The sequence below is a fragment of the Pelecanus crispus genome, chromosome 2, assembly GCF_030463565.1.
Source record: "Pelecanus crispus isolate bPelCri1 chromosome 2, bPelCri1.pri, whole genome shotgun sequence".
Classification (NCBI taxonomy): Eukaryota; Metazoa; Chordata; class Aves; order Pelecaniformes; family Pelecanidae; genus Pelecanus; species Pelecanus crispus.
This window is the reverse complement of record NC_134644.1, coordinates 36,892,519-36,920,207: the sequence shown is the minus strand read 5'-3', so window position 1 is coordinate 36,920,207 and position 27,689 is coordinate 36,892,519. Positions and strand designations below refer to the sequence as shown.

Here is a 27,689-nt window from a genome sequence, read left to right as displayed (position 1 = left end):
TGAACTTGGTGTTGTTATACTTTCTTAAAAGCCTTAGCTAGGCTTTATTTCTGCCAGAAGAAAAAAAAGACCTGTTGTTTTTGATGTTCATGCTTTAAAACAAATCAAACAGTATGGTTTTTTGAGTGGTTAAAAATCAGTGTGGCTAAGGAAACGGACATAATTTCTCTAAATCCTGCGTGATGTTATAGTAGAGATGAATTTGGTTATACGTATGTGCCAATGTGCTTCTGCAGGCACAAATTTGAAAAATGACAATGTATAAACTGTTCAGTATTGACAGATTCTCCACTGTTCCTTAATAAACATATATCACTACTACACCAAAATGGAAATTTAATGTTAAAGAACCTCACTCCCTCACACAAAAATAATAAAAGTTCTTTAGGAGAAAAGAAGTTGAAATCAACAAGTCAAGATTATGAGGAGGGTTGGAGGGAGAGCACTCCAGTGAGCTGATTGTACAGTTGGAAAGACAAATGTACATCTTCTGTCTCTCATTGCCTTTGCTGCCCATGTTTCATGTTTAAGGGTGAGGCAGCAGAAAGGAATTTCAGTGGTGAATTGAATCTAGCCAAGAAAGTGGCTTGAAATCAAGCTTTGGGAAGAAGAGGGGAAAACTGTGCTGCAGGCAGATGGGCAACAGAGGGAAGGCAGGAAATATCTGCAGACAAAAGTAATGAAGTTTGATTTGTTTCTATGGTAGAGAAATGTGTCTGGAGGTGGGTTAAGGTAGAAGCTGTGTAAATTCTTGAAAACTAAGTCAAGTCACATGTTTGATTTATAGTGGTGCTGTATAAATTAGCTAGAAAGTTTGCGTTAGCTCAAAGTTTAGCTGGAAGAGGGTGGCTGGAGGTGTGTGTGGGAGGGAAGACTTTGGCAGTGGACTTTTGCAGGAGCTGGAGCATGTGCAGACAATTGAAGGTAGGGGTTGAGGAGGTGGGTGAGCAAGGGGTGGCTAAGCTGTCTGCACCTGGATTGGGAGAGGTTGCCTCTACACCCGGTGCAGTTAGTATGGATCCTTGCAACAAAACCAGGAAAAACCCAAATGCCTCATGAATTTCTACCCATTTAGAAACAGTTTTCCAAAGTGGTGAGATCAACCAAGCACCTGCAGTACCAAATTACTGGAAGTCTTGCTGGATTCACAATGAACATGTAAAAGAACTTACTATGAGTACACTCACAGGATGTTTGTAATAATAGGAGGAGAAAATGAGTAATCTTCTGGAAAGCAGTTTAACATATATACTGAAGTGACTGGTATCTTTCCTTACAAATATGTAGTTTCAGGGCGTAGTTTTGAGATCGTTTTAAACTGATCAGCAGGCAGATTAAAAGGGCTGTTCCCACCTTTTCCCATGCCCTGACCTAATTGGTGTTGCTTCTTCCCTTGTTCCAGGACTGCTGCTTGCGTGGCTCTGGTTATTCAAATCAGGGACCCAATGCCTGCCTTAAAAATCAGCTGGATCTGCAATCCCGCTGGCCACAAAGCACACAGGGCAGTGGGGAGGCTGGGTGTGGAGGGCTGCTACCTGTGTCCAGAGAAAATGTGGGCTTTAACCAGCATAAACTGGCTATGAATCCTGATGCCTTGTACGTGTGAAAACACAGGGTGAATTGTGCAACTGTTGCGATCACCTAAAGCGACTGGCAGAATGTGTTTCTATTCTCAATATCCTATTTTGGGGTTTCTTCACCTGGTACGTGGAGCTGTGCCTGGAATTTGTTTCCCCTGAGGTTACAGTTGACTTGTGTTTACCAAAAATAAAGTGGTAAAATTTGGAAACAAGCATTTTGTTCTGATTTGTTTGCAGTTAATGCACTGGGACTTTGCTTCCCCTTGAAAGAAGTTACTGAAATTTGAAAATAAGTGGAGATAGCTTTTTTTAGGATTGCAGCTGCTTTTTGTTTTGTGTTGCATATAGCATATCTTCTGAAAATATCCCAGAAAAAGCTGCTTCGGTGAGCTTTCATATGTGGGTCTATATCCCTACCAAAATACACAAGTGAGCAAAGCTAAATGAGCACAGTTGGTCCCACATGCTCTGCTTGCTGGTGCTTGGGCTGGTCTGCACTGTGGGCACCGAGAAAGTGAGGATGAGGATGGCTGTGTTGTCTTCAAATACCTCTGCAGGAAAAGGGCTTGTTGGCTTTGTCTTGTTGAGGATGAGCAAAACAAATTTTGAAAATACATGAGGACTACATAGAAGAGAAATGCTTTAAAAGGGGGGGTGTGTGTGTGTGTCTTAAATTACCTCCTAGTTCAAAGAAAGGTGAAATGCTTTTGAGAAGTAACCCTGATGTAAGTGGATGGATTAATGGTACAGCGTCGTAGTGGGTACTCAGTGGTGCTCCGTTAGTCCGAGACAAGCTCTTCTGAGGTTGGTACAATAGTTATGACTTATTGTGGCATATGTAAGCATGCTGTTCAATCACCGCTGTGCAGCGCGTAGGGAGGACCTCAAGTGTTACGTTGTGCTCTCCAGCTGGGGTGTCTGCTTGAAAGCAATAGAAAGCTGCAGTGGTGCCTGGTATCCAGCGGGCGCAATGTTAGGGTCCTCTCCTTTTGCAAACGCCTAATCTGGCGTTTAATTTACTAGCCTGCTTGAGGCCTGCTGCCAAGGCTCCAACTGTTGCATAATGTTACACAGGAGGAATCGCTGGCAGTTTTCAAGCTGGCTATCATTCCAGATCACTCCCACACAAAGGAAATTGTAGCATATATGTAACTTTGAGGCTTTTTGTGCCGCTCTCAGCACAATCTAAAATTAAAAAAATAACTAGGAGAACTAGAAAGAGTTTGCCTGCTCAGGCTGTAGCCCCTCTGCTTGTAGCAGCCTCATCTGCAGAGTCTTGCATGTGGAAGAAAATCCAGACAGTGACAGGTAAGAACGAAAGCCTCGCAAAGGAGCAACACCTCAATTGCTTTTTAAAACTCTGAGCATTAAAATTGCAAGTATTTTATAAAAGATGAAAGAATCCTCTTTTGGCTCAAACTGTTCTTTCGTGTTCTGTGAATTTTGTGATTCCCAGAAAAAGCCAGACCCTTGGTATTCAGACATCACAGGGCATCATAAGATTTCCCCCTCATTTCCATGCATGCCTGTTCCGTACCCTTCTTCCTGTCAGTCTGATTCGTAGTGTTCAAAAACATTCACTGCATATTTCCTTCTTCCCCACAGCAACAGCCCGAGTCTGAGACTGTTCATCTGTTCATCCCAGCCTTGGCAGTTGGAGCTATTATTGGCAAGCAGGGACAGCACATCAAACAACTTTCTCGTTTTGCAGGCGCATCTATTAAGGTATTATTACACTGACTAACTTTCTGTCTATTCTACATGACACTTTCAGCAAGTTTGCACAAGCCATGTTTTTGTGAATGTCCTCCCCCACTCCATGCTTAGAATGTGATGTGATAAATGGTACATTTGTTTATAAATCATCTTTTAATCTTCCTTGAGACAAGATAATTAGAAGCATGTTTTCAAACGTCTCCTGAGGTGTGAAATATAAGCTGCAAAGAAAACTACTTTGGTGGTCTCGATTTCTTAGAAACAGACTTAAGTCTTAATGATGCAGTGCTTAAAGGCTTTCTTCTTGCTTTTGGTAAAGTGAAAATTGGTGAGGTAAGTTCCCCTTCTAAAAACAGCAACACAGGTGAAGTCTGTGGCCGCTCTTGCTCTGTTCCAGATGGATTGGTCTGGACTGTCAAGCTCAGATGGTTCCACGCTGAAGTGTTGTGTTTAAAATCACCCATGTACTCCAAGCTCCTGGGGTTGGTCAGTTCTTTAATATCATGTTTACCTCTGCTTTAACATCTAGCTGTTTGTGTGTTGACTGCCTCAATGTAGCTAAGAACAAGATGGTTTGCAGAGGTTACCCTAAGGGAAGCTAAAGTTTGAATTTTAGTCAATTTAGTGAAATCATCCTTGGCTGTGTATAGGGGTTAGTACCAGTTGCTGCTGTAGGAAGGCCTTGGGTTCCTGCTACTAATGCCATTGTAACCACAAGTATCCTCTCTAGATGGTTGAGCTTTTTTCTTGTAAATAGCTAGTTCTGCTATTCTATGCTGTAAAGATAATGTTTTAGCCTAAATTAAAAAAGAAGTAAAAAAAAAAAAAGACGAACCCCCCCCCCCCCCCCAAAAACCCCAAACCAACAAAACCACAAACCCAAAACCAACAAACAAACCCCAAACAGTGTGTAGCTTTGTTATCTGATGTTAGAATGACCATTTTCCTGCGCAGACGAAACAAACATTTTCTTCTTAGTTCTCTTTTTGCTCAGGAGATGCGGCCTGTTTAGTGAGTGCTATGGCAAGGATCTGCCAAAGGTCAGGGGCAGAGGGGCAGGAGCTGGCTGTGCTGAGCTGAGCTTGGTGAAGCCAGTGAGGCTGGGCTTGGCTTGGACGGTGTTCATCTGAGTGTGCAGAGCAAAATAATTTGGGAACCTTGATGAATGAATCTTGTGTGTGGTTTGCTGAATGCCGATCCGTTTACTGGCCAGTCAGCCAACTGGCACGCTGCCCAATTTCATCCTTTATTGAGCAGTACATTAAATAGTTGTTATACTACCCAGATGGTTTATATTAGTAGAGCACTAATAATCATATTTTTAGGGGAAAAAAATGGAATAGAAGAAAGTGAGAGGTGTTGATTTTTCTTTATCAAATATGTCTTGCATGGAGGTGTGATGTATCACATGTATTTCTTCTTTTTCTGTTTCCATAGTTTGTACCTAAAGATTAAGTGGTACATGGAAGGTACTGCTAGGTGAAGAGAGAAATGTGAAATAACCTGGACCTCCAAGAACCCGTCCAAACTAGTTCTTTAGTTGGTCCTTGGAAGACAGTTTAATGGAAAGGGAGTTTCCCATGTTTCTCACGCATCTGGCTAACAGTGGCCTCAGGCTTCCTCTACTGGCTGGCACCCCCTCTACCCAACGCATTTAACATATCTGTATTAATTGAAATTCAGTTAAAAGTTTGCAAAAGCCCTGGTCTTTTGTTCCTTCCGTAGGAATAAAGTAAAGAAGATTTTAGTGGAAATAGGATTAAATCTTAACAGAACTGTACAGATACAGGGTATGCTTGCTAAACTGGGAAGTTGCATGTATACTTATCAATTAAAATAAAAATGCAGCTTCATCTGTAATCTGACAGAACAGTATGGAGCAGCACACTTGCTTCTGTGTGAATGTAGTGTTAAATATGACAGTAGTAATTTATTCAAAACTTCTGAACTTCCCTTGTGTTGACCACCTGGCATTTATCATAACTTTTGAGCAAAATAATTTGTGAATCATCAAGGAATCTGTGCTTTTAGCTGAGTTGAAGGGATTGCTGCCTGAGTAACTTTTAACTTGCCAAACTGTAGTAATTGTACTTTCTGGAGGAAGTAAGTCTTTGTGCATGACCGTCTGAACTTGTTTTGAGTTGTGCTGTAGATGGTTACAGATGAAAACGTTTTACATCCCCCTGCATCATCTTTGTGCTTGGGCTGAGCTTTGTAGATCTGATGAAACTCGTTAGCCATGAAGTAAGGCTAAATAAAGTGCAGATGCACAGGGGTTTTGCATAATGCTATGGTGTCCAGCCCATCACTTCAGAGGTGCATGTGGCTGCTGATGAGCTCAGGTTGTGTCCCTGTGCTGGGGGTCATTGCTTGGTAATGCAGGCTCGATGTGGGGCTTCAGCAGACTGAATTATTCAGCAAAGGAGCCAGGCAGAGATTTCTGGGCTGTCTGCTGCCCACCCTGTACTACAGTGCTGGGACCTGCTGGGAACATTTGGCATCTCCTTTGGTTATAAATTATTCCCAGAGTAGCCCTTCCTGTCTCTGAAGGAGCTGGGATGAGCGTTACAGGTTTTGGGTGTATGAAGTTGTCAGCTTGTGACTTGGCATATGGAAGACCAGTTGTTTTCCGGTTAGGAATATAAAACTATTTATTTCGGAAGTTAAAAATTCACCACTTGGATGCTATTTGTATGTATATAACTTCTCCTTCCAAGAGCAGACAGACAAAGTTAACACTGAAGACCCTTCAGACATTGAAATGTTAGTCAGTACATGTTTCTTCCACAGCCCTCAGCCATGTTTTACTCCAGCTGCTGAGAACAGGACACTCCAGGATAAAAGCAAAGCGAGAAATGTCCCAGAACAGTTAAACACATGTAAGATGCAATGAAGGCTGGATGGAAAATATTTTTCCTAAAATTTCAACAATGGCGCTGGTGTTCACTAAGAAAACACGAGATGACTGAGAGGCAAACTACAATGTCCACTTTACATGAATGGCAATTATCAGGCTGATCTCTGTTCAGTCAGCTGCCTCCAAATGTGCCTCGAAATTTTGCCCCTCTAAAATACTTGTGTTCCAAAGAATGAATGGATTTAGTCTGTGCTTGTCCTTACCACAATGTCATGTCATATAAATGTACTGCTGTAAAATGAATGTGTATTTTTGGATATAGCCAATTGGAATGCAGAAATCATATGAAAAATAAATATGCAAACCAGATAACTAGTATGTAATGTCTTCTCCATCTTAGGGTACAATATGAATAATTATATAAACTTTGGTTAGCAAAATTCTTTAGTGAAAATGATGCATGGTGACTGGTAATTTGTCTGAAATAAACTACAGCTGTTAAATATGAATAACATCCCTATGCCAACAGCTAAGATGAAATCCTGTAGTGTTTAATATATTGCCCATTCAACAGCAGCTATGTAATACTAGATGCAACAATGGAAATGTCAGTTGTGATAAACAAAAGATTCATCCAGAATGTCAGAGGCTAGTTTGAATTATTTAATGCCACTGGAGTCTGAGAACAACACCCACAGAAATCTTACTTTTGTGGTGACATGAACTGCTAAAGACCCTACAGGCGTCTCTGTCTCAGCTCTGGTGGAGCTTAATTTTTATTTGGGTCACACAAATAAATGTCTGTACATACAAACCCTTTGGAAACTGCGAACTCATTGTCCAGTATAGAGGAATGTTTTGGATCTGATTAGTTACAACAGTAAAGTGATCTTCTGTTCTCAGGGGAATGGATGCAAACTTTTGCTAATGAGCAAAACTTGTTAGAAAGACTATTTAAGTTAGCGGGTAGGGATGAGAATCTCGGTCTATTAACCATACTTGTCTTTTTGAAGGCTACATGTCTTACATCACTCATAGCCACATGAAAATGGCTTGTGGGATTTTGCCATATGTGGATGAGTAGCTATGCCTTTAATTTTCAGAAGTAAATTTGCTTATGGCTTAGCCAATTTCTCTGTATTTCATTACAGCTAATTAATGCACTTTAAAGAGAACAAACCCGTCATGACTGAAGTGTAATGCTGCTGCTGTAACGAATAATTTTTCACTCTTGAACAGAATGTGAGACTGAAATGGGGAGGAGGTGGCTTTAAACTAGTCCTTCAAAAGACAGCTACCAAAAGCTATGTTTATCCATTCCAGATTGCCCCTGCTGAAGGACCAGATGCCAAGCTGAGAATGGTTATCATCACTGGACCTCCAGAAGCTCAGTTCAAGGTACAACATATAAAAACTTGTCAGTCTGTAGCGGCCTTTGGCCTGTAAAGGACAATACTGAAAATAAAGCACTTGCTTCTAAGCAGCCTTTTATTCAGAATTTTAGTAAACGCTTGATTTTTGCTTTCCTTTTGCCAAAAGGTATCTCATGAATATGAGTAATACAGTACTACCAGAGGCCATGTTCTGGTCACCTGAAAACTGGTGGGAGTTTCGTGTAAATTAGAATCAAGTCTAGCATGAAAATATGGCCATATTACATTCCTAACTTTCTCTTTTATCTACAGGCACAATAGTTCAGTCTTTCTAGCCTGTCTTTATACATACAACAGTTTAGTGTGTTTAATTGAAATAAAAATTGAAACGACAAGATGAGAGACTGAGTCTTCCCAGGTTACTGTTGTGTGCCAAATGGAAAATGCTTTTTGGGTAGCTCTACAGATAAACGCAAGATTTCTAATTGTATTTCCACTACAACTACAAGGAGATACTCAACCTGATTATCCCATTTGTGTTCAAATTGAGTTCTGGAGTGGCCTTCTGCCTTAAGTGCCAAGGGATAAATCTAGTTACCCCCAGAGTAGTTGACCACGTTAGGAGTGATGCAGACAGCTCAGTGCAGCAGCCTGGCCTCATCACAGATGAGGCCCAGAGCAGGTAGAAAGTCACTCGAGAGTTCATGTCCTGGCATCGTTCTCTTGTCTGTTCTCGTTTTTGTCTTTGTATTTTTGCTTCAGGGCATCCTGCAAGAAGGAGGTGCACAAACTTCAGGCATATCTAGAATCGGTTTCATTAATGCCTTTAGGAGTTTTGGAGAAGTATCAGGGCAGGTATTTTGCAGCAGTAATAGCGAACTAGATGCATTTGCGATTATTGCTCAGTTACCATATATATTTGAGAAGATACTGAAGGCAAAGACTGATTTGGAAGCTCTGCCTCCTTGAGGCTTTCTGTGTGCATATGGGCTTGGCCACACGGCATGTTCCACATATGGGGTGCTCTTGTGATCTGGGATCAGCACAAGGTCAGATTCTGGCTACCTTTTCTTTCCATCAGGTATCAGTGAACTTACCCTCAAGCAGTAGCAGGCCAAAGTAGATTTGGGCATCCCTTATCCTGATTTTTCTTGTAGGCAAAGGCTTGTCCTCAGGCTTCCTTCCTAAGATAGACTTGAAGTCCCACAGAGTTCTTTTGCCAGCTCTTCTCCCCAACCTGGTTCATGCAAGGAGGAATGTCTCCCTTTTCTGCACCCCATATGGTGGTTAAAACCATATCAATTGGTCACTTCTCTACACTTGGGCTTCTGTTTGCAAAGAGGGATCAATGTACTAGCACAGCCAATGCTCCTGAGTGTGCTGGTCTTGTGAAGGAGAGGGGTTATCTGTTGGGACTTCCTTCAGCTCCAGTCCTCGTAGTCTTTTACTATTCTTTGAGCAATGTCCTTTTGACTGAGATGGGCAGAGGCAGAGTTCAGTCCTTTCTTTTATCACCACTGCTAACCTGAAGCATGCCTTACAATCAGGGCCAAGCTTCATTAATGCTGTCCTTAAGCTCTCTTTAAGAAGGGTCTTCTCTATCTTTGAGCTTAGGCTATTGCTTGCTAGGCACCAAGAATGTAATCTGGGTGCACAACAACTTGAAGAGGCAACAGCTCCTGCTCAGATGAGTAATCAGCTCTCAGAGAGGCAGCGTCACCCCAGAGCCTGTGAGTTTGGCATCCTTTCCCTACTACATTGTGTTCTGCTGTCTGTGATTCATGCCTGTGGTAGCTGCAGTGGCTGCACCCCTTTCTTCCTCAGCTGCAGTAGCCTGAGGATGTTGCGGTATGCAGGGCTATTTATTAGCAAGGCAACGGGAAGAGAATATGCCACTGTTTACAGCCTCTGCAGTGCTCCCTAGAGTTTAGGCATACCTGTGACACCGATATTCAGAGATGATCATGTTGCCTTGGATCTGGGACATGTGCGAGCGAAGTGGAATCTAGTGTAGACAACATATTTCAGCCACTATTTTACTGTGAAGGAGCTGCAGCCCAGTTAGGTTGTTTCCTTTCCTTAAAGACTTTTTCAGGAGCTGAAAGATTTGGGGTGTTGGAAATACATCTACTATCTTTTTAAAAGTCAACATCCCACCTTGCTTTACAATTCAGCAGTAATGCATCCTTTCTTCCTGTAGTACCTCTCCCACTGAGCCCTGCAGCCTGTGCAGTTTATCAAGGTGTTATGCACATGAAAAGCATTGCTATTGAAATAAAAAGGGCTATGCTGGCTACTGTGTCTCTAACAAATTTGGAAATAGTTTCAAAATCTCCAGCTCAGGACGATGGCTGGGAGTAGTATTCTATCTGCTCTTGGCAAACCCTTTTCAAGCATTTTCCTGGAGCAGGAATCTCTGATTTTAGGGCTGTTGATGGTGCCAGAACGTCACAGTTGTACTGAGGTTTTTTGTATGTTTTTTTGTGTAGTCTTTTGTCTCGCTGGAAAGATGATAGCTTTTGTCCTCTGTGACAGGGTCCCACGACCTGCAGTATCCCACCTAGGTCAAAGCCATGCGCTACAGATTTTTCCATACTGTTCAGGTAGAGTCTGACTTACCCCAAATACTGAGTACCTTCAGCTCCAAGGTCACAAAATGTCTTTCATCTTACCAATTCTAGAGTAGCATGAACTTCAGTAGGCTTTTAAGACATGAGCTAGAAATAAGATAAAATAAGCTGCCGCTTCATCACATTGTGCAATCTTTTTGGACTTTTCATATTCTGTTGCAGTGGTGGCCTGTAAGATGGTTGGATTCAGCATGTACGTGGTGATAGGGCTGCTGAGCGTGATTTAAAGAAGGTGATAAAGAATCTGAACTGGAAAGGCTTGGTGGTCCTAGGTTTATAGTCTTAAAGGAGTATCTCTTTTCAATATCTCAATACAAATGTTCTTTTGATGCCTCTAGGAGATGTAGAATAGACAACCCGGCTACCATTTCTCAAGAATTCACTGATGAACAGCAGGGAATAAGGAAATAAATGTGTTTTAAAAATCGGCAAGATTCATGAGCTTAGTCTCAGTGGACGTTCTTCTCGCTACCTGGCACTTGAGTGTTTCCCAGAAAAGGGCACTGTGTGCTGGTCGGAGTAATGCTGTTCCCATGGTGCTATTTAGAACTCAGCAGTTTGATTTTTCACTTCAGAAAACTGAGCAAGCTAAGATTCCTTTATTTTTAAACAATATGTTGTAATGGATTATAAAAGCTGTTTGCTCTAATTGTAGTCTTTATCCCATGACTTGTCTGGGGGGGGACACTGGCTCTTTTTTCTCTTTTTTTTTTAGTTTAGCATCCTTAAAAGAATGTGTTTCTGTGTTTCTGAGCCAATTAATTGCATTCTGTGCTTCTGGGTGTAATAAATGCTTCAGCCAGACAGTTATTCTCTCCACCACTCTTTACCTCTACAGAGATGCAATAGTTTCTTTTAAAAGCAATATTTCTACTGAAAAGCAGAATAATAATGATCTCTGTTAAATTGCTCCATGATTCCCTGGTTTGTCACGCAATCTTTAAAGTTGGACGGGGTGCTCACTAGTTTGGTACAAAGACATCTTTTAGAAAAATAGTTATTGTATTTATTAGGGAAAATGCTTTGTTAGGGTTGTGTACTGAGAATTCTCCTTTCTGTGGAATTTCTTGAAGGTAACTAGATTTCAGTAAGTGCATTCTCTAACTGGAAGCATTTTTGCAGGCTCAAGGGAGAATCTATGGAAAACTTAAAGAAGAAAATTTCTTTGGACCTAAAGAAGAAGTGAAACTTGAGGCTCATATAAAAGTGCCATCCTATGCTGCTGGTAGAGTTATTGGTAAAGGAGGCAAAACAGTAAGTAGCTGAACTAAAACTTCTAATGTTGTTCAGTTATGTGTCTTATTTCAGTGTGTGTATATATGTATAAGGCTTAAACATTTAGCTAACTAATAGCTAATCCTTTGAAGTTACATTAAAGCAGGTGCTGTTTTCTTAGCTGTTCTTGTTAAGATTTCCTTTCTTCTAGTGTGGAGTCAAGAGAAGCTGATCTATGATTTATTTCATCTGGGGGGAAAAAAAAAAGGTCTAACAAAAATCAATAGTCCCAGTCAGATCTGCAGGGCTTCTATTAATAGAAATGTAGCTCTTCCATTTAGAATGAATACATTCCCACCCAAGACCTGCTTCTGTGAACCTTAGCTTATGCCAGATTTTGCAAAAGATTTCACTAATCTCATTTAATTAAAAAATTAAAACCAAATCCAGTGTGTCCAAAGGTGGCATTCTGGCCAAAACTAAGTGAAAGCATAATTTCTAAATAAGTGGTAGGAAATGAAGACATGTTCAGACCTCAATATTACCAAAAAAAAAAAAAAGTTTCAAACTAATTGACAGCATTTCTTAGGCTCAGTTTGTTGCCTAAAATAACATTACTGAGATTTTTTCAATCCTGAAAAGGTGCTGGCACTCTAGTACTTTCATAGGGTTGTAAGTCAAGAGCTAGCTGATCCTTGCAAAGAAATGGTTCAGTCTTGGGTCTGCATCCTTGAGTGCAATGGGGTCTTGAAGTTGAGTCAGGAGGCAATGTGGCCTCTTTCATTACTTGCGGTAGTAAGAGGTTTAAGGACAAACATCTCTGAAAAGTTGTTCATCTAAAACATTTTTTGATTGAATAATGCTATGCGTTTCTAAAATAAAATGAGTATAAATGGGACAAAGACTCTAACCTTACCTCTACTTAACACTATGGAAGCTGATAGGTTACTGAAAATAATTTGGACACTTCTCATTGTTCTGTTTGGAGTTCTCCATCTTGTGAAGGTTTTTCAAGGAAAAATGTATAAATACTTTGACGTTTTTTTCTTCCCTACATTATACATTGTATGAGTTTTCTGACCTTAAACTTGTAAACACTGTGGCATCTATTTGCTTTTTTAAGTCATGTATTTAACACCTTCTGTGTGTTGTATTTAGTCTTTAAAACACTTCTACAAAACTAGAGAACTCGGTGCTAATTTGTTAGAGGCACAAGAGGCTCATCTTGCAAAGTGCACACTGCTGCACAGAGATGCTTTCTGTTAGTGGGTTTCTTTTTTAAATGTAACTTAGAGAATGATGTTTCTGTGGTCAGCGTTATCTTTGAGACTTGGTGGTTGTGGGATATTTGTTTAAGATTTTTCTGACTTCTACTATCTATTTATAGGTAAATGAGCTTCAAAACTTGACAAGTGCAGAAGTTGTAGTCCCTCGTGACCAGACACCTGATGAAAATGATCAGGTGGTTGTGAAAATAACTGGTCACTTCTATGCATGCCAGGTAGGATTGGAATGAACTTCGGTATCACCTTGATGTTTCCATGGTCTGTCTTTTATATCCACGTGCAGAGCCAAGGGATGGAAGACTTTTACTCAGGATACGGAAAGCACTGCTTGCCAGGCTCTTCTAATTGTCTTGCTGTGATGAACTTTCCTCATGCCTGTGAGAGAGATGTATAACAATATTGCACTTTCACATATGTGAAACAATCTTCTTAAATTCTTTTACCAATATATGTAGGCTCTGGCACAGCTAAAACTTTCAAAGCAAAAGAAAACCCAAGTTGTGATCGGTCTGAAATTCAGATGGCAGGGAGATACAAGCCATCTCAAAGTACCTGGCAAGAGCTGCATGTTTATATGGCACTTGTTCGCATCACCCAATCTGTTGATTTAATATCATAAAGAAAAGGATCACAAGATTCCTTCCCTCACTTAACTCTTGGTTCAGACCAATTCCTTTTGATACTTTGCTACAGGTGACTTGTAGCTCAGAAAGGAGATGGGAGGGCTCTAAGTCCTGTAAGTCTGACCTTCTGACTTCCCTGGTGTATAAAAAAAATTGTCTACTCTCTACTAAACCAGTGGTTCTTATAAAGCATTAGTATCTCCAGAGGAGTAAATTGAAAGTAGCCTATAGCTTCAATTATCTTAATGTTGGTAGTCATCTTCCTACACTCATGCTTTCTATATCACAGATGTGAAAACTGACCACGCGGGTAGTTGTGGTGGGCAGAAAAAGAAGAAAAATTAAAAATTAAGTTGTACATTATGACTAACCCAACTGTATTTAACTAACGACTAATCTTGTCAGTACTTGGAACTTAGTTATTCCACATTTTCTTAATCCCAGTAGCATCTGTAGTCAGTTGTAAACAGCAGTTACTGCAGCACGGCATCATAATGGGTTTTTTCTTCTTTCTGTCCTTCAGCTTGCTCAGAGAAAAATTCAGGAAATACTGGCTCAGGTAAGAAGGCAGCAGCAACAGCAAAAAACATTGCAAAGTGGACAGCCTCAGCCAAGACGAAAATAAAGGTTTAGGAAATGGCCCATCAGAGACAGATGCCAGACCAAAGACAGACTGTGCGACAGAGAGACGGGTGGTGAGCACCTGTTGAAGTTATATGCAGAAGATCCACCAAGCCAATCACCTGTTCGAGGACCAGGCAACCGTTGAACGCTGTCTCTGAGAATGTATTCTTTAGGCTCTCTCAAACTTTTGAAACCCAGCTTTAAAATAAGGACCCCTTCACTTCCCTTTTGTTCTATTCTCACAATTTAACATAAACTCGTTAGTCTTTTTTATTGTTCTTATTATTCCCCAACAATTTTAGAACTTGGTTTAATGAAGCTTTCTCTTCTGAGTTCACTGGTTTAAAAAAAAAAAGAAAAGAAAAAAAACAAAAAAAAAAAAAGAAAAGGCATTGCTCTTACAGGTCCAGTTGTAAAAGAAGAAACACATTTGGAGGGTGGGATTGTGGGTGGGCAAGGGTTAGAGCAAGGGTATTGACAAGAGTTTAAGTGTTAGTCCCAATGTTGAAACAAGTGGCATTTTTTAAAAAGAATTTGGTTGCATTTTTACATAACACTGCCATGAATAACCTAAGGGAAGTGTTGAATGGTGTTGGCCAGGGCATAAAAAGATAAATATGCATTTTACTAAACTACCTCAGGCATTTAGTACCTCAATGAGAAATTGTTCCTTTTTTGCTTTTTTTTTTTTGGTATTTTGTATACTTTATAAAGCTAATAGTTCTTGAGCATTTTATTTTTTTAAAAAAAATTAAAATTTGATCAGCCACCAGCCAGGAGTACTACAGACTTATCGGGGAAAAAATATAGTAGAGCACTTCTAGCTGCTGGCTGATGGGAGTAAGGTGGGTAAAAAAAACATAGCCTCAGATTTTCTGAGGGCTTCAACACCATCATTTGTTTAAAGAAAAAAAAAATTCAGTGAATGTTCAAAAGATAGTGAATGATGCCAACATTCTGATAGCAGCAATGCCGTTTAGTTTTCTTTTAAGATGGGGTGAAAAAGTTTGTGACGGTACTTTTTTGGGAACAGGACAAGGAAGTGATGGCAAGAGGCTGGGGTTGGGGGAAAAATTTAGAAGGCTGCAAGAGGCTGAATTTTTTTTTTGTGCTACTTGATTGAATGCATGAACCCTTTGTGCCTTTGACCATCACTACCTAATAATGCTACATTTAACCATTTGCAGCCCATTTGGACTTTGCCATTTTGTTCAAAGAGCAAGCTTCATCTTCAGTTTGATAGAACACTTGATCTGCTAGAGCATATTTGAGGCCACGAGGGTCTCTGCTGTCTGCAGATCACATCATACTGCTTTCAGTTACCACGATGGGGGAAGGTCAAACAGTGTTTGATCACATTGAAAGATAATGAAAGGCTAAGTTTACATATCCAGCCGCTGTTATGGGCCACACTAAGCCACTTTGAAGGTTTTAAAAACTATTACAAGGAAAAAAAAAAAAACCAACAACCTCTCTAGCCTGGCTTATAATAGATGCAGCAGGATTTATGCACGTTCTGCAACCAACCATTAGAGAAGAAAAAAATGTCAAAAGGCAGGGATAACAGGAAAGTTACCAAATTTTTTAATTTCCGAATGTAATTTGAATGATGATTGTGGTAATAGTGACACATTCAAGTTTCTACAATAAACTTCAGTCTACCTCAGTTTAAGAAAAAAAAAAAAAAAATGTGGCAACACATGGTGCATAAAGACTGCTGTGTGTGTGTGTGTGCGCGTGCGCGCCTGTATGTGTGTGGTCGACGGAGCCATGCTATTACCTCTGAACCTTTTTTTTGTGATGTTTTTTGTGCATGAGATGATCAGAATCACCATGCTGCACTGATTTGAGGGGCACAACGAGCAAAAACATTTGTTTCATCATTTTGTTATCTACCTCTTAGGTTCATGTTGAAATAGAGGCATTACTACATAGACTAGATAATTTTCCCAAAGATCATTGTTGTACAGATTAGATAATTTTGAAAATGGTCTGAAGTGTTTTTCCTGCATCTCTTCTTTACTAATTGGTTTAAAAACCACAAACTTATGTTGTAGTTTTAGCAAAGAAAAATGAGTTTCTTTTCCTTTTTTGACAGTGACTTTCATCTAGCCTTTAGGATAATTTTTTTTTTCTTACAATGAATTTAAAATTACTGAAGTATGAAAAGTCATAGCATTTTAATTTTTGTTGAGGCTTAAGTCAGTCTGACGTTCCTTTCTTAACATTTGAGAAGGATTTGACTTCGTTATTTTCCATAAAAATTACTTTACAAATAGGCGCTGCATTTACATCTGCTGATTTAAATACTGTCATCTCTTAAATTTCTAGACTTAGTATGGTAAATCATGTTTTTCTTTTCAATTGAGACTTGGTAATTTGGAGTATTTGGGAATAGCTAGAAAGTAAATACTGTAAATGATTTCAATATCCACAAAGTATGGATCATTTTTCATCTGTAATGTGCCCCCCAATGCAGCTCCACTTGCCAGATGCCTCTGAATGGAATAAAGAGTTTAACTCCTATCATCAGATAAAGTTGTGTGGTGTTTTTTTAAACTGATGAGGCATAGGGACAGACTGTTCTAAGTATTTGCGCTGCTTTGATCAAGCTGGTTTTCTGTCCATAGTAACTGGATAAGGATGAACAGTCACCCACAGGTACTCCATAGCCACTAGGCCATCCAGCAGCCAGTGTTTGCACAAGCAGTGACTTCTGTGGCTTATAATTCATCTCCCTCTTGTACAACAGTGCTATACAGTCTGTAGTGCAGCCTATAGATCACACCTTGATAACTGTGAGGCTGCACCTGGAATACTGTGTCCAGTTTTGGGCCCCTCAGTACAAGACAGATATCGAGGTGCTAAGGCGTGCCCAGAGAAGGGCAACAAAGCTGGTGAAGGGTCTAGAGCACAGGTCTTATTGAAGGGTCCAGCTGCATAAGCAGCTGAGGGAACTGGGGTCGTTTAGCCTGGAGAAGAGGAGGCTGAGGGGAGACCTTATCACTCTCTACAACTACCTGAAAGGAGGTTGTAGTGAGGTGGGGGTTGGTCTCTTCTCCCAAGTAGATAATGATAGGATGAGATGAAATGGCCTCAAGCTGTGCCAGGGGAGGCTTAAATTGGATATTAGGAAAAATTTCTTAATGAAAAGAGTAGTCAAGCATTGGAACAGGCTGCCCAGAGAGGTGGTGGAGTCACCATCCCTGGAAATGTTCAAAAAATGGGTAGATGTGGCACTTCAGGACATGGTTTAGTGGGCATGGTGGTGTTGGGTTGATGGTTGGACTGATGATCTTAGAGGTCCTTTCCAATCTTAATGATTCCCAGTTTCTACTTTAATTAAAAATAATCCAGCCACCAAGCCAGGAAACATGAAATTATTACTCTGCCCTTAATTGGTTTAGTGGTGGACTTGGTAGTGTTAGGTTAATGGTTGGACTGGATGATCTTAAAGGTCTTTTCCAACCTAAATGATTCTATAGTTCATGGTTTTGATCTTACACAGATCATTTAGGCCGGTTTGCTGTGGAAGGGATGTCTATTCAACAGTCTTGCTCCAGGGCAAACATGAAGGAATCTTTAACAGGTTTGAAGCAAGATCTGAATTGTAGCTAAATGTTTTCTCTTTTTTTTTTTTTTTTCTTTTTGGCTGCTTTTTACCTAGTCTTTACTTTGGTGCTGTCAGTGTGATGAAGCTGTGTAATGAACATGGCCCTAGAAGCTTGGATAGGCAGAACCAGCCACACTAGCAAGCAAATGTGATGGCAACCTCTATCTCGCTCCTACCACCACGACCCAAATGCACACCAATTGCCAGTGAGGTGGCATTGCCTCTCCATTTAGATCCTTGTTAACATTATTTGCAATAGAAATGAGACTAGATGTTTTACAGAATGCTTTGGTGAGAGGGAGGGGTGGGGAATGAAGGAGTGTCATGAATAATACAATTCTGTATATTTTAAAGGAGTGGAAAACCAAACTTGGTTTCCAAACTCTTGCACCCTCCCACTTGTCTTCACAGCTCATTTACTGGGACCAACCAGCACAAAGAGGGACTTGAAATGATGTCTGTAGAAGACACTGCATAGGGTACTGCATTTCACAGGGAACTCCAAGCTCATTTTTCATGCCAATATTGAGCTATCTTTTTCAGAACTGGCAGCCCTGCCATTTGAGCAACATAAGAAGCTAAGCCTTCCTCTGTATCGCTGGTGCATCTGTGACAGCTAAACCCCTGACTGTTTTAAGCATTTGCTTAATCATGATGCTTTTATTTGCTTCTAACCTTCCAAAGCTTTTATTCCTAAGCTGCAATTTCAAAGGCATGCGCTCTTTGTATTAGTTTCCATTAAATGAAGCATGTATGCTGTGCAGGACAGCATGGTCTTGACATGGTACTAGGGCACAGGATTTTTAAACGAACAGGAAAAATTGTGGAGTAAGCGCTCAAGCTGGGCTGTAACAAAGACGTTAGGTCAACTGATGAATGCAAACACTGCTTGATAACAAAGTTGCTCAAATGGGGTGTGGGAAATTGGTGAAATGATGTCAAAAGCTTCAACTTGGTAATTGTTTCTCCTGTTCATCCCATCATCAAGGGATCCCGCACAGAGCCAAACCTGCAGGTACCTCTGCACAGGATGAATCTATAAACTCATCGGACAAGCTGCTCAGTATTTTTATTTTACACAGAAATCACCTGATAGGTAGAACTGAAACCGTTCCCAAATGTTTTCCTTCCAAAAGGGTTTTACTGTTGCACAGTACTGATCATTCAGACTGTTAATTCCCAGGTCTTAAGAGGGTCGGGCCAAAGGCTCACCAAGTCAGGCAGGTAACCTGCCTAGGGCATGGCAGCAGCTTGGCACAGATGATGACTGCTTCTGTTAAATGGGGGATGAGGAAGTTCTTTTCCTGAGCTGGCAGTTCTGATTATTTAATAGCAACCAGTGGATGTTCCATATAACTCCTTTTCACAATGTGCTTTCGCAGTAAATTCAGTCATACTTTTTCACTGATTTTACTGGGTTTTGTCTCCTCAGTTAATTTGATTTTTTTTTTTTGTCTTCTCTTACAGACTATTGCCCCTTTCCAGCTGTAAGAGTCCTAGTCTGTTCACACATCTCTTACTGTTCTTTTCTGGGCGCTCCTTTTGTTACTGTGCTTTTTGAGACAGGATACTGTATGTGATTCTGGTTCCTAAATGTCGGTTCATATAATGGTGTAATGTTTGCTGAATCTGCCTCTATTCATCTAGTATTACTTATCTTCAGCAGCAGCAGTAAAAGGCAAATGGTTTCAGAGAATGATCCAAAGTTACTCCTACGTATCCCTCCTAGGAAGAAATGCCTGATTTAGAACCCATCACTCTGTAAGACAGCCAAGGTTATCTTTCCCCCATGTGGATTTACTTACTGCCAAGTATCATGAAGCATTCTGAAAAATCTTTCTTTGCAGTCAGATTTACCACCAATACCTTTATTTTGTAGGCAAAGATGCTTTATCTGCATAGTTAACTACATTTCATAAATGCTCCTTCCTTCATTTGCAGAACTATCTGCTACTTCCCATCAAAGAACCAGGTGAACTCGGGGACAGTTACTCCTGAAAGAACAGAGGCTTGAGAGCAAGAAAACATGATTGGTCTGAAATGAGGGAAAAGGTTGTTTGGTTTTTTTTTTTTTTTTTTTTTTAACCCCCCCCCCCCCCACACACACACACACCCCCTTCCCCCTAATTCCCCCTAAACAACACAACCCCATGAGCAGAAACCAAAGTCGTGTTCTCTGAGCATTACAAACAGCAGCTGCTGTGCAGGGAAGAGATGCAGACAGAGCTTCAAGTTTTTTGTGGGGCTGTGGGGGGAAAAAGGGTGATTGCCCTCAGGGTTCCTGCTTCCTGATGCATAGCAGAGCAAGCTTCTCCAAAAGGAAGAGAGCCTAATCTAATGATGAAAGCCCTGTCCTGTAGTGGAGAAAAGCATCTTGCTTTACATAGACAAGTTTTGTTACCACATTGAAGTTGTTCTAACGAGTTATTAGACCATACAGCAGTCAGACTAAGAACACACTGCACAACGACTTCTGGAAGTGCTGAACAGTCCACCAGCAGCGAGTAATGCTCAGTGACTAAGGGCTGCCTTTAGAACTACTTTCACCGACTTCAAAGGAGCTGAAGGTTTACACTGCCATAGCATGTTGCCTCAGTGTCCTTCTCCAGAAACTGGGTGAGAGGAAAACTGAGGAGAGGGGCCAACTGCATGCTTAGAATGAGCTGAATGTTTTAACATGAAGACAAGGAATTGAAGCTCTTCAGGTGGTTTTTTTTTTTTTTAATTAAAACCAGACTGGCCTTGGCAGAAAAACTGACTTACTGTTCTGCTTAACTCAAGATCAGTTTATTTGTCACTGCTGCTCTTGACTTTTACGTGCTCAGGAACACCAGTCTGTTTTCTCTTATTCTTCAACTCAGAGCATGACTTGCTTCATTATGACCAGGAGCAAATGGCTTAATACAAGAAGCCTCACCTAAACTGTACTATTTCCTGTAGTTTTCCCTTGCAGCACTCAAGACTTTTTTGCACTGCCACTACAGGCAGGTCTTTCAAAGATACTAGAAAAACAATTACTGTAGAGGCTGTGCATGAGTTTTAGGGCAAGTAGCTTAAGCAGCTGTCTATCTTTGCCCTACTCTTCTCACTGCCACCTCCATTGAGACAGAGACTCCCCTAGGAAGCTCCCTTATGATAGGAATCCTTCTTTGACATTTTATGGTTGGACTCAATCTTAAGGGTCTTTTCCAACCTAAATGATTCTATGATTCTCATAATTTTTGTAGCTTGTTCAGAACTTTACCTAGGCACATCCAATAAATACAGTTTTGTCCTGATCAACTGTAGTGACTGTCAAGTCAGTAATCAAGACTGTATATCTCTCAGCTCTGTGAAGGCACACTCATTTCTCTTTCCACTCAGCAGTTGCATTCAGTTCTTGTCTCAAGATGATCACTGCTGTTAGGAGTCAGTCCAAATATAAAGTCTTCTGGCAGTGACTGTGGAGTCATCTGTGCTAACTGGTCATCATAGGAACCGAGAGTCCATAGCTTCTCCAATTCATATGCCTCTCGTGTCTCCAGCAGCATGAAATGTATCACTATGCTACCTGCACAGAAGAGAAATTCACAATAAATCAACGTCAACTGTAAAGCACTACTACACTTCCAGCTGTACAAAGAGTTCAAGTCTTCCACCCCCCCCATTCTGGCTAGATATAACAGGTCAGCTGATGGAGGTCTCTTCTGAAGTTACTGATTCCAGTTCTTGACCAGAGTTAGGAATTGGTCAGTTCTTTAAAAGACTCCAAGACTACAGCCAGCAGAATGAGGACAATATTCTGGTTTAAATTAAAACACTATCACAAGACTCCAGACCAAAGAAGTTACGACTTCTAGGGGACAGAAGGAACAAAGCTGAAAGAAATTTTAATTGAAAGCGTCCCCTCCCTAAGGTTACAGACAGACTTTCAGCTTTCTTGTATTACCAACAACATTCAGCTACAGCCAAGTAATTTTCCAAACTTTGATGTAAGGTTTTTCTTACAGGTTTTCATTAATTTTGTGCAAACAATAGTAGAGAATCTTAATTCCAGTGTACTTCTAATGCACTTTTTTTTCTAGTTATGCCCTTAAAATTCAATTGGTTTTTAGTTGTAACTATCAAAATCATTGACAGTAAAGTAACCAAGGCTTAATGTCACTGGCTGCAGTGCTCCTCACCCACCCGTGCTCTCATTTAAGCCAAAACACAAAGGTAGAGGGTGAGATTCTAGAGCTAGCAGTGAAGGAGAAAGGCTTTCTAAATGCAAAGTCTTTTATGTTTGTGTAGAGAGTTTCACACTTGTAGAATAAAGAATTAAACTCAATTTCTTAGGACTGAGGTTTTACCCCACGTCATGGCATGATCTGGACAGTGGAAAAGTCTATTCAAAAGTTCACTATAAGGGCAGCATACAAAAAGCCCCCACTCCCCCAGAAAGGGATTATAAAAACCTGAGAAAATTGACTGAGGTAGCTTTCCTCTTTCCACTACAGTTATCTTCAATTTATTAAGACCTGTTTTAGCCACTGAAGAGTAGCTATGGCTTTCTTCTTGGTGCCAATGATCTTTAGTGAAAACTTATTTAGTATCTCAATGAGTTCAAGCAACAACTGGAATTCCGAAACAGCAGAGTATTATGAACTCTCCACAGCAACCAGGGCTCATGGTGAGATGCTTCCTTCAACAAAGAGCTCATGCAGAACTTCAGATTTGTCAGATTCACAAATATTTACCAAAATCAATGCACAGCCAGTCATCTGTCTCCTTCCCTTCAATCTGAGTATGAGGATCACTTTCTTCTTTGTGATGCTTGTACTGAGAGAGAAGCAATGGCAGACAATGAAATACTTTGTATTTATTTAAAAGCACTCAAACCTAACAGATAAGCTGAACTTTGCTGAGTTGCCTAGAGCTGTTTTAAATCTGAAATGGGTTAGATTACTCAATGTTGGTCCTGGGGTCTGCACAAAAAAAAAGAATAATATACGCTTGCAGCAGTGCAAAGTATGTACAGATTTCTCAGTGGGATTTAGTATCAAATCTGGAACTCTAATGCTCAGAATTCCCATGAATTTTAGAGGTGTCCATGTTTTCTCAAGGTGAATATTGAATACAATTGCTTAGCATTAGTCTTTCAGTTATAGGTTGCCTGTAACTGGCATTACCGCTAAGTTTTATTTCCTTTCAGATACCTTTCATTGTTATTTTACATTGGCTAGTTCAAGATGCAGAAATGGAGATGCCAAGCTTAGCCTCTTCTCAGATGAGGGGGTGGGGAGAAAACAGGTTTCAGCCCATGCCATGAGGAAGGCATTTAAACAAGCCTCCTGCCTCTTGCGAGCACGCTCTCCACACTCATTGCAACACGGGGGGAAAACAGGACCGGCACACAGGTTTCCAAGCTATGAAGCGCTGCAAGATAGGGGAGAGGGTACCTCGAAGCTAGACTGCAAAAGGGCAGGTAGGGGGTTCCCTATGCAACACGGCAGCTTTCATAGATGCCAGCTTGAGAGGCCCACCTCTCCCCATCTGATACATAAAGCACCCAAGCATCCACCAGAGCTGAAGAAATTTGACAACTAGAGGCTTACGTACTTTCTCTTTTGGATCTAGCCATAACCTACTCCTTTCTTTAAAAAAAGCATCAATAGAAAAAAAAAAAATGGGATGAAGTCAGCTGCATCTTCATAGAGCTCCTTTATTCAAATTTCTACCTTATTTCTAGTTGAAGCAGCCAATCAAAAAAAAAATGGGAACTTTTGTCAATCTGAAATAAAAAAAAAAACCCAACAAAACAAACCCAAACAACATTTATTTCAGCACAAGGCCACAAGGAAACAGAGAGTGAAACTGCATGGCTTTAACAGTCCTTCCTGCTGTGAAAGACAAAATGCAAAGTAACAGGTTGTAACAGCATGGTTGGCTAGCAAATGAGTCCTACTTCACTGGTAAAGCAATTATCACAAAATGCAACTGTTCCTGGTCGTTCCCACACAATGCTAGCTACCGGACAATGGCCGCAGTTTGCAAACCAGAGTGGAGAACTTTGAAAATGTAATTCAGAACTAGTTCTACCTTCCTTTCTTTAAGATAGCTTGTGAGATATCCTCAAAGGCAGGTAATTGTCAAAGACTCTCTGAAAGTCTGCTTAAAATACTAAAAAGCCCAGCATGCGCTGCCATCAGCTATGTAACAGAGGCTGGAAAGGCTAATCTCCACTACAAGTCTCCTTCAGCCTTGTCTTTAAAGGCTGTGTAATAGTGAACAGATTATAATAAAGCCAAGCATTAGTTTCTTCCTCTAACACAAAACCAGACAGGAAGGGGTAAGCAGTAGTTGAGACTGCCATTTACAAACTACTGGCAGAAAAGCGGGAAGACCTCACGCTACACATGAGTATCCCTGCACTTTAGTGTAAATCATGCATTACCATAACATTTTAGATAGTGTAACAGTAAAGCTAGCCAGCTGCCTAGCATCACTCCCGAGCACCTGCTCTGCTTCACATCTGAAGCTTCAGCTTACTCTTTGCCTAGAAAACTTTCAACGCCAGGCAAGCTCAGCCACTCCCGAGTACTTGGCCAGGCTTCCCGGTTTCTCGGGATGCCCAGGAGGACACTGGGTCTCCCCAGGGGCTCTGCCCTTGCAGAAGAGCTGCTCTTACAGCCACCAGAGGCAGCACCCAGTTGTAGCGCAGGCATGTTTTTGCATGTTTGGGTATTCACTGGTCTCTCCTGGTCTGGGGGAGATGGAGAGCTGTTGATTTAAGACCAGCAAGTTATACAAGTAATAGAGTACATACAAAGCACTCAAATTTAGTACATTCAAATCACACTAATAGAACTTCTAGCTTGAGGCAAAATTTTAGTTTGCAAAGATGCATCAGTTCCTGCAGAGGAAACTCTCCTCACCCGCTCAGAAAGGCACTGAAAAGCATTACCATCTCCCCCTCTCTCCTTCCTTCACTCAAGTCTCACAGCTGAAACCAATGGGACTGGAAGGAAGAAAGAAAACCAAGAGCCAAAAATAGGGTCAGGAAGGGAAAGAAAGTGCATGAAGAGAAGGCAAGCTACAGGTTAAGAGCACAGACAGCTGACTGAGATGGGAGCTAGTCATATTCCTCACACTGTGCTTTGTAACAGTCAGCTGGCTCATTTCTGGCTGTAAAGTTTCTCCCTCCCCGAGTCTGGTCCTTATTATTCCTAAGCTCTACCTGTTATTTTTATTCTGACCTTTATTTTTGTACTGAAAAGCTCACACTCTGCCAAAGCCAAATAGAGCAAGATTGCTCTGCAAGGATGGCTGCTGCTGCTTCTCCTTTCCTCCTGTACACGCACAGGATGGTGACTATTAACTAGCAGTTTGCTTTAGTAAGCCCATGAGGGGATCCTGTGCCTCATAACACCCTGTCTTTTTTCCAGCCTTATGATATACCTGAGAACCTGGACATTTTTGGGATTGGCGTTTGAGAACAGATTAAGCTATTTTGAATGAGTGGGAATAGCTTGCTGGACAGAAGACAAAAGTGGACACAGGTCATCATCACCATTTCACATCACTCTTGTTCTAGCCACTGAACTGTGCTAATGTCATCACTGTTCTAAGTACAGAGAGGGCTGTTTTTAAAATATATTCTCTACAATTTGAGTAGTACTGCTACAGGAAAAAAGTACAGTTAGTTGCTACATGTATTCAGGACTAGATGATGTAAGGATTAGTTTCATCTTGCCTGGTACACCCCTATACGTGCAATCCTGGGGAAATTCCTTTCGCAACATTTTAAAACCATTCCCCAACACTCAGAGAGTGCAGTGGGAACTGTCTTACCATTTTCAGCATGTAATGTGCCATTGCATGAAGATGTCGTGTTGAAGATCCGCTCACAATTATAAAATAATCACAGTATTTTATTTCTGGAGGTAGCTGGATGACACAGATATCTTTAGCATTTTCTTGCCTCAGCAGAGCTACAACAAAGTCGATGTTGAACTTTGGAAGAACAGTATCTGGAACAGACAGAAAAAATAATATAGTGGCAATTTACCTTTTTAATTGCAAAAATGAACCACTTAAGACGACATAAAATGGCAATGAACTAAATTAGAGCCTAAGCTAGCCACTCACTAGTGGAGTTTGGTTTGACACTGATAATGCAACATGAAGTGCAGATTTTTAAAAATAATTTTTAAAACCATCAAAGTTGAGAACTAAGCACTCTTCCGGCAAATAACACTCTATAACTAGATACAGCAGTTAGCAAACATCAAAGTTTATTTTAGGTAACTTACTTCTTGTTGTTAGCATGTAAGAGCCAATGCTATCATCAGATATTTGTCAATTAAGATGAATGAAACCTTAGTACTTCAACAGACATTATTGAAACAACTGACAACATTAAAAATATTTCAGAACAATGCTTTTCAACAGGCCTGTGATAATACACGGTGATGAAATTACTCTAAAATCTTAAGTAGATGAAATCAATATATTGAAAATGGAGCTGATGTGATGCACTGTGAAGGTACTTTGTATCTTCACACTGAGTAAAGCCGCTTCTTTTTCTTTTTCCCTAGCCTGTTCTGCCACACAGGATTATGATATTGTTAGCAAAGCTTTAGTCCTTCAACAGTTTAAGCAAGCCACCTTAGCAACTAGTAAATTAGTGCAACTACCTTCTGTTCACACCATGAAATCAGTTTATTTCTAATTTGCCCTAATGAGGTAGATGCAATTTGTGTGCATACTTAAGGCATAATTTGAATCTGTCAGCAATGCATGCCTGCCACTATAAAGTGAACTTTAGTGCAGACCGAGCACCACCACAAAGCCAAGCTTTATATTTACCAATACAAAGAAAAAGCCAACAAAAGAACAATAGCTACATATAATTATATGCATGGATGGGGATATGAAATTGGATCAGATCTCTGTAAATGAAAGCCTTTGAGCTTAGGGACTCATGCACTCTTTCAACTTTTGCTGTGGTCACACATGCAGAAAATTAGCAGTGGCCACAGCTCCTCCAGACACAGCAGTTACAAAAGTTAAATATTTGCCTGGTAGCCACATGTGAAGTCTCTAGTGCCTACTTAGAGAACGAATGGTCTAAACAACCCCAGGCACACTCTGCCACGCTGAATGTCATGGTCAGATCTAGGCTAGAGAAGACTTGCAGAACAGCTACAACAACAAACCAGCTCTGTGCACACCATGCTTATACCCGTAACCAGTCATCATGCTACTAAAACTGTTATCTATACAGGGAAATTTCTTTGTGGGTGTACATCAGAGAAATACACCTCCTGCTCAGCACCACCATCCTCACAAAAGTTCCTGTATGTACCTACACACAGGCTTGGTCTGCGCTAGCCACCGACTCACTTCACAGCAGGACTTCGGAGGCGATGATGGTTCAGCACAAACACCCTGAGGCCTGCGGTCTCAGCCCACACGTAAGGGCGACTCCAACGCCCTCGGCACCCCAGCATCCTCCCGCAGCTGCAGAATGAGATCCCATGGGTCCGATGTGGTTTCTTTCTTCCCAAGCCGTTACGTTTTGCTTAGGGCACCATTTCACAGAGCTGAAGAGCGCAGGGCAGAGCCGAGGGCCTTCGGGTCAGCGGCCTCCTTGACGTGCCGCCTCATGACCACGCTTGGGCCTGCCAGGCCCGTGCCTTACCTCGCACAGAGGCCGCGATGCTGCATTAGCCATCATGTCGCGCCCACAGAGTTACCAACTTTTGAGGGTGCTCGAGCAGTGCCTGACTAGCAGGGGAGGGCCCGCTGGACGCACACGCTCCCTCACCCGCTGTGGGGCCGCGGGAACCCTCTGAGAACACCTCGAGAACGATTAAGCTTAACAATTACGAGCGAACCAGACCAAAGTACCAAGCGGGAAGTCAAAAGGACCACGGCCAGTGTCGCGCACCGAGACGACAGGCCGGTTTACCCCGGTAGCTCGGCCCTCCCAGCTAGGCCGCCCTTCGCTGGGCCCTACCTGCCGCCTGGCGCCGCTCCGCCACCGCCCCCAGCGCCCCAGCTCCGCCGCCTCCCGCGCCCCGCGCCGCCGCGCAGCCCCGGCGGGGAGCCCCAGCCACCGGAGGGAGCCGCTGTGGCCGGAGGGGGCCCGCCGCCGCGGCGGAGACAGGCCGCAGCAGCCGGCACCCCACCAACACCGCCCGCCACAT

General features: G+C 41.5%; 2 protein-coding genes across 4 annotated transcripts in view; one reads left to right on the top strand and one right to left on the bottom strand.

Annotated features, from left to right (window-relative positions):
* Positions 1-13,905, top strand: part of IGF2BP3 (insulin like growth factor 2 mRNA binding protein 3) — a 115,931-nt gene extending 102,026 nt beyond the window's left edge. Inside the window, exons 11-15 of one of the 2 annotated variants that reach the window (XM_075705576.1) lie at positions 3,192-3,305; positions 7,477-7,551; positions 11,279-11,410; positions 12,759-12,872; positions 13,804-13,905. In XM_075705576.1, the coding sequence (XP_075561691.1) occupies positions 3,192-3,305; positions 7,477-7,551; positions 11,279-11,410; positions 12,759-12,872; positions 13,804-13,905 (537 nt within the window). Of the gene's footprint in view, positions 1-3,185; positions 3,306-7,476; positions 7,552-11,278; positions 11,411-12,758; positions 12,873-13,803 lie in introns of both variants that reach the window. The other variant, XM_075705575.1, reaches the window with a different exon arrangement.
* A 5,507-nt stretch (positions 13,906-19,412) lies between these two features.
* MALSU1 (mitochondrial assembly of ribosomal large subunit 1) lies at positions 19,413-27,689 on the bottom strand. Of its 2 annotated transcripts, XR_012830857.1 has the most exons (5): positions 27,500-27,689; positions 25,330-25,508; positions 22,236-22,317; positions 20,762-21,067; positions 19,413-19,526 (listed from the first exon to the last, which is right to left on the bottom strand). XR_012830857.1 is itself a non-coding variant. In XM_075705766.1 (4 exons), exons 1-4 carry the CDS (start codon positions 27,687-27,689, stop codon positions 20,877-20,879), a joined length of 642 nt encoding a protein of 213 aa, XP_075561881.1. In that variant the 3' UTR covers positions 20,233-20,876. The 2 variants fall into 2 exon arrangements, 1 of the variants encoding a protein (XP_075561881.1); XM_075705766.1 differs by lacking the exon at positions 19,413-19,526 and having other exon boundaries at positions 20,233-21,067.

Excerpts from the sequence above, each read along its gene's own strand:
- MALSU1 (XM_075705766.1), bottom strand. The coding sequence starts at position 27,689 with ATGTGGCGGGCGGTGTTGGTGGGGTGCCGGCTGCTGCGGCCTGTCTCC. Across the intron at positions 25,509-27,499 it reads GGAGCGGCGCCAGGCGGCAG|ATACTGTTCTTCCAAAGTTC; the intron begins GTAGGGCCCAGC and ends TGTCTGTTCCAG. Across the intron at positions 21,068-22,235 it reads CTGGCTGTGCATTGATTTTG|GTAGCATAGTGATACATTTC; the intron begins GTAAATATTTGT and ends TCTTCTGTGCAG.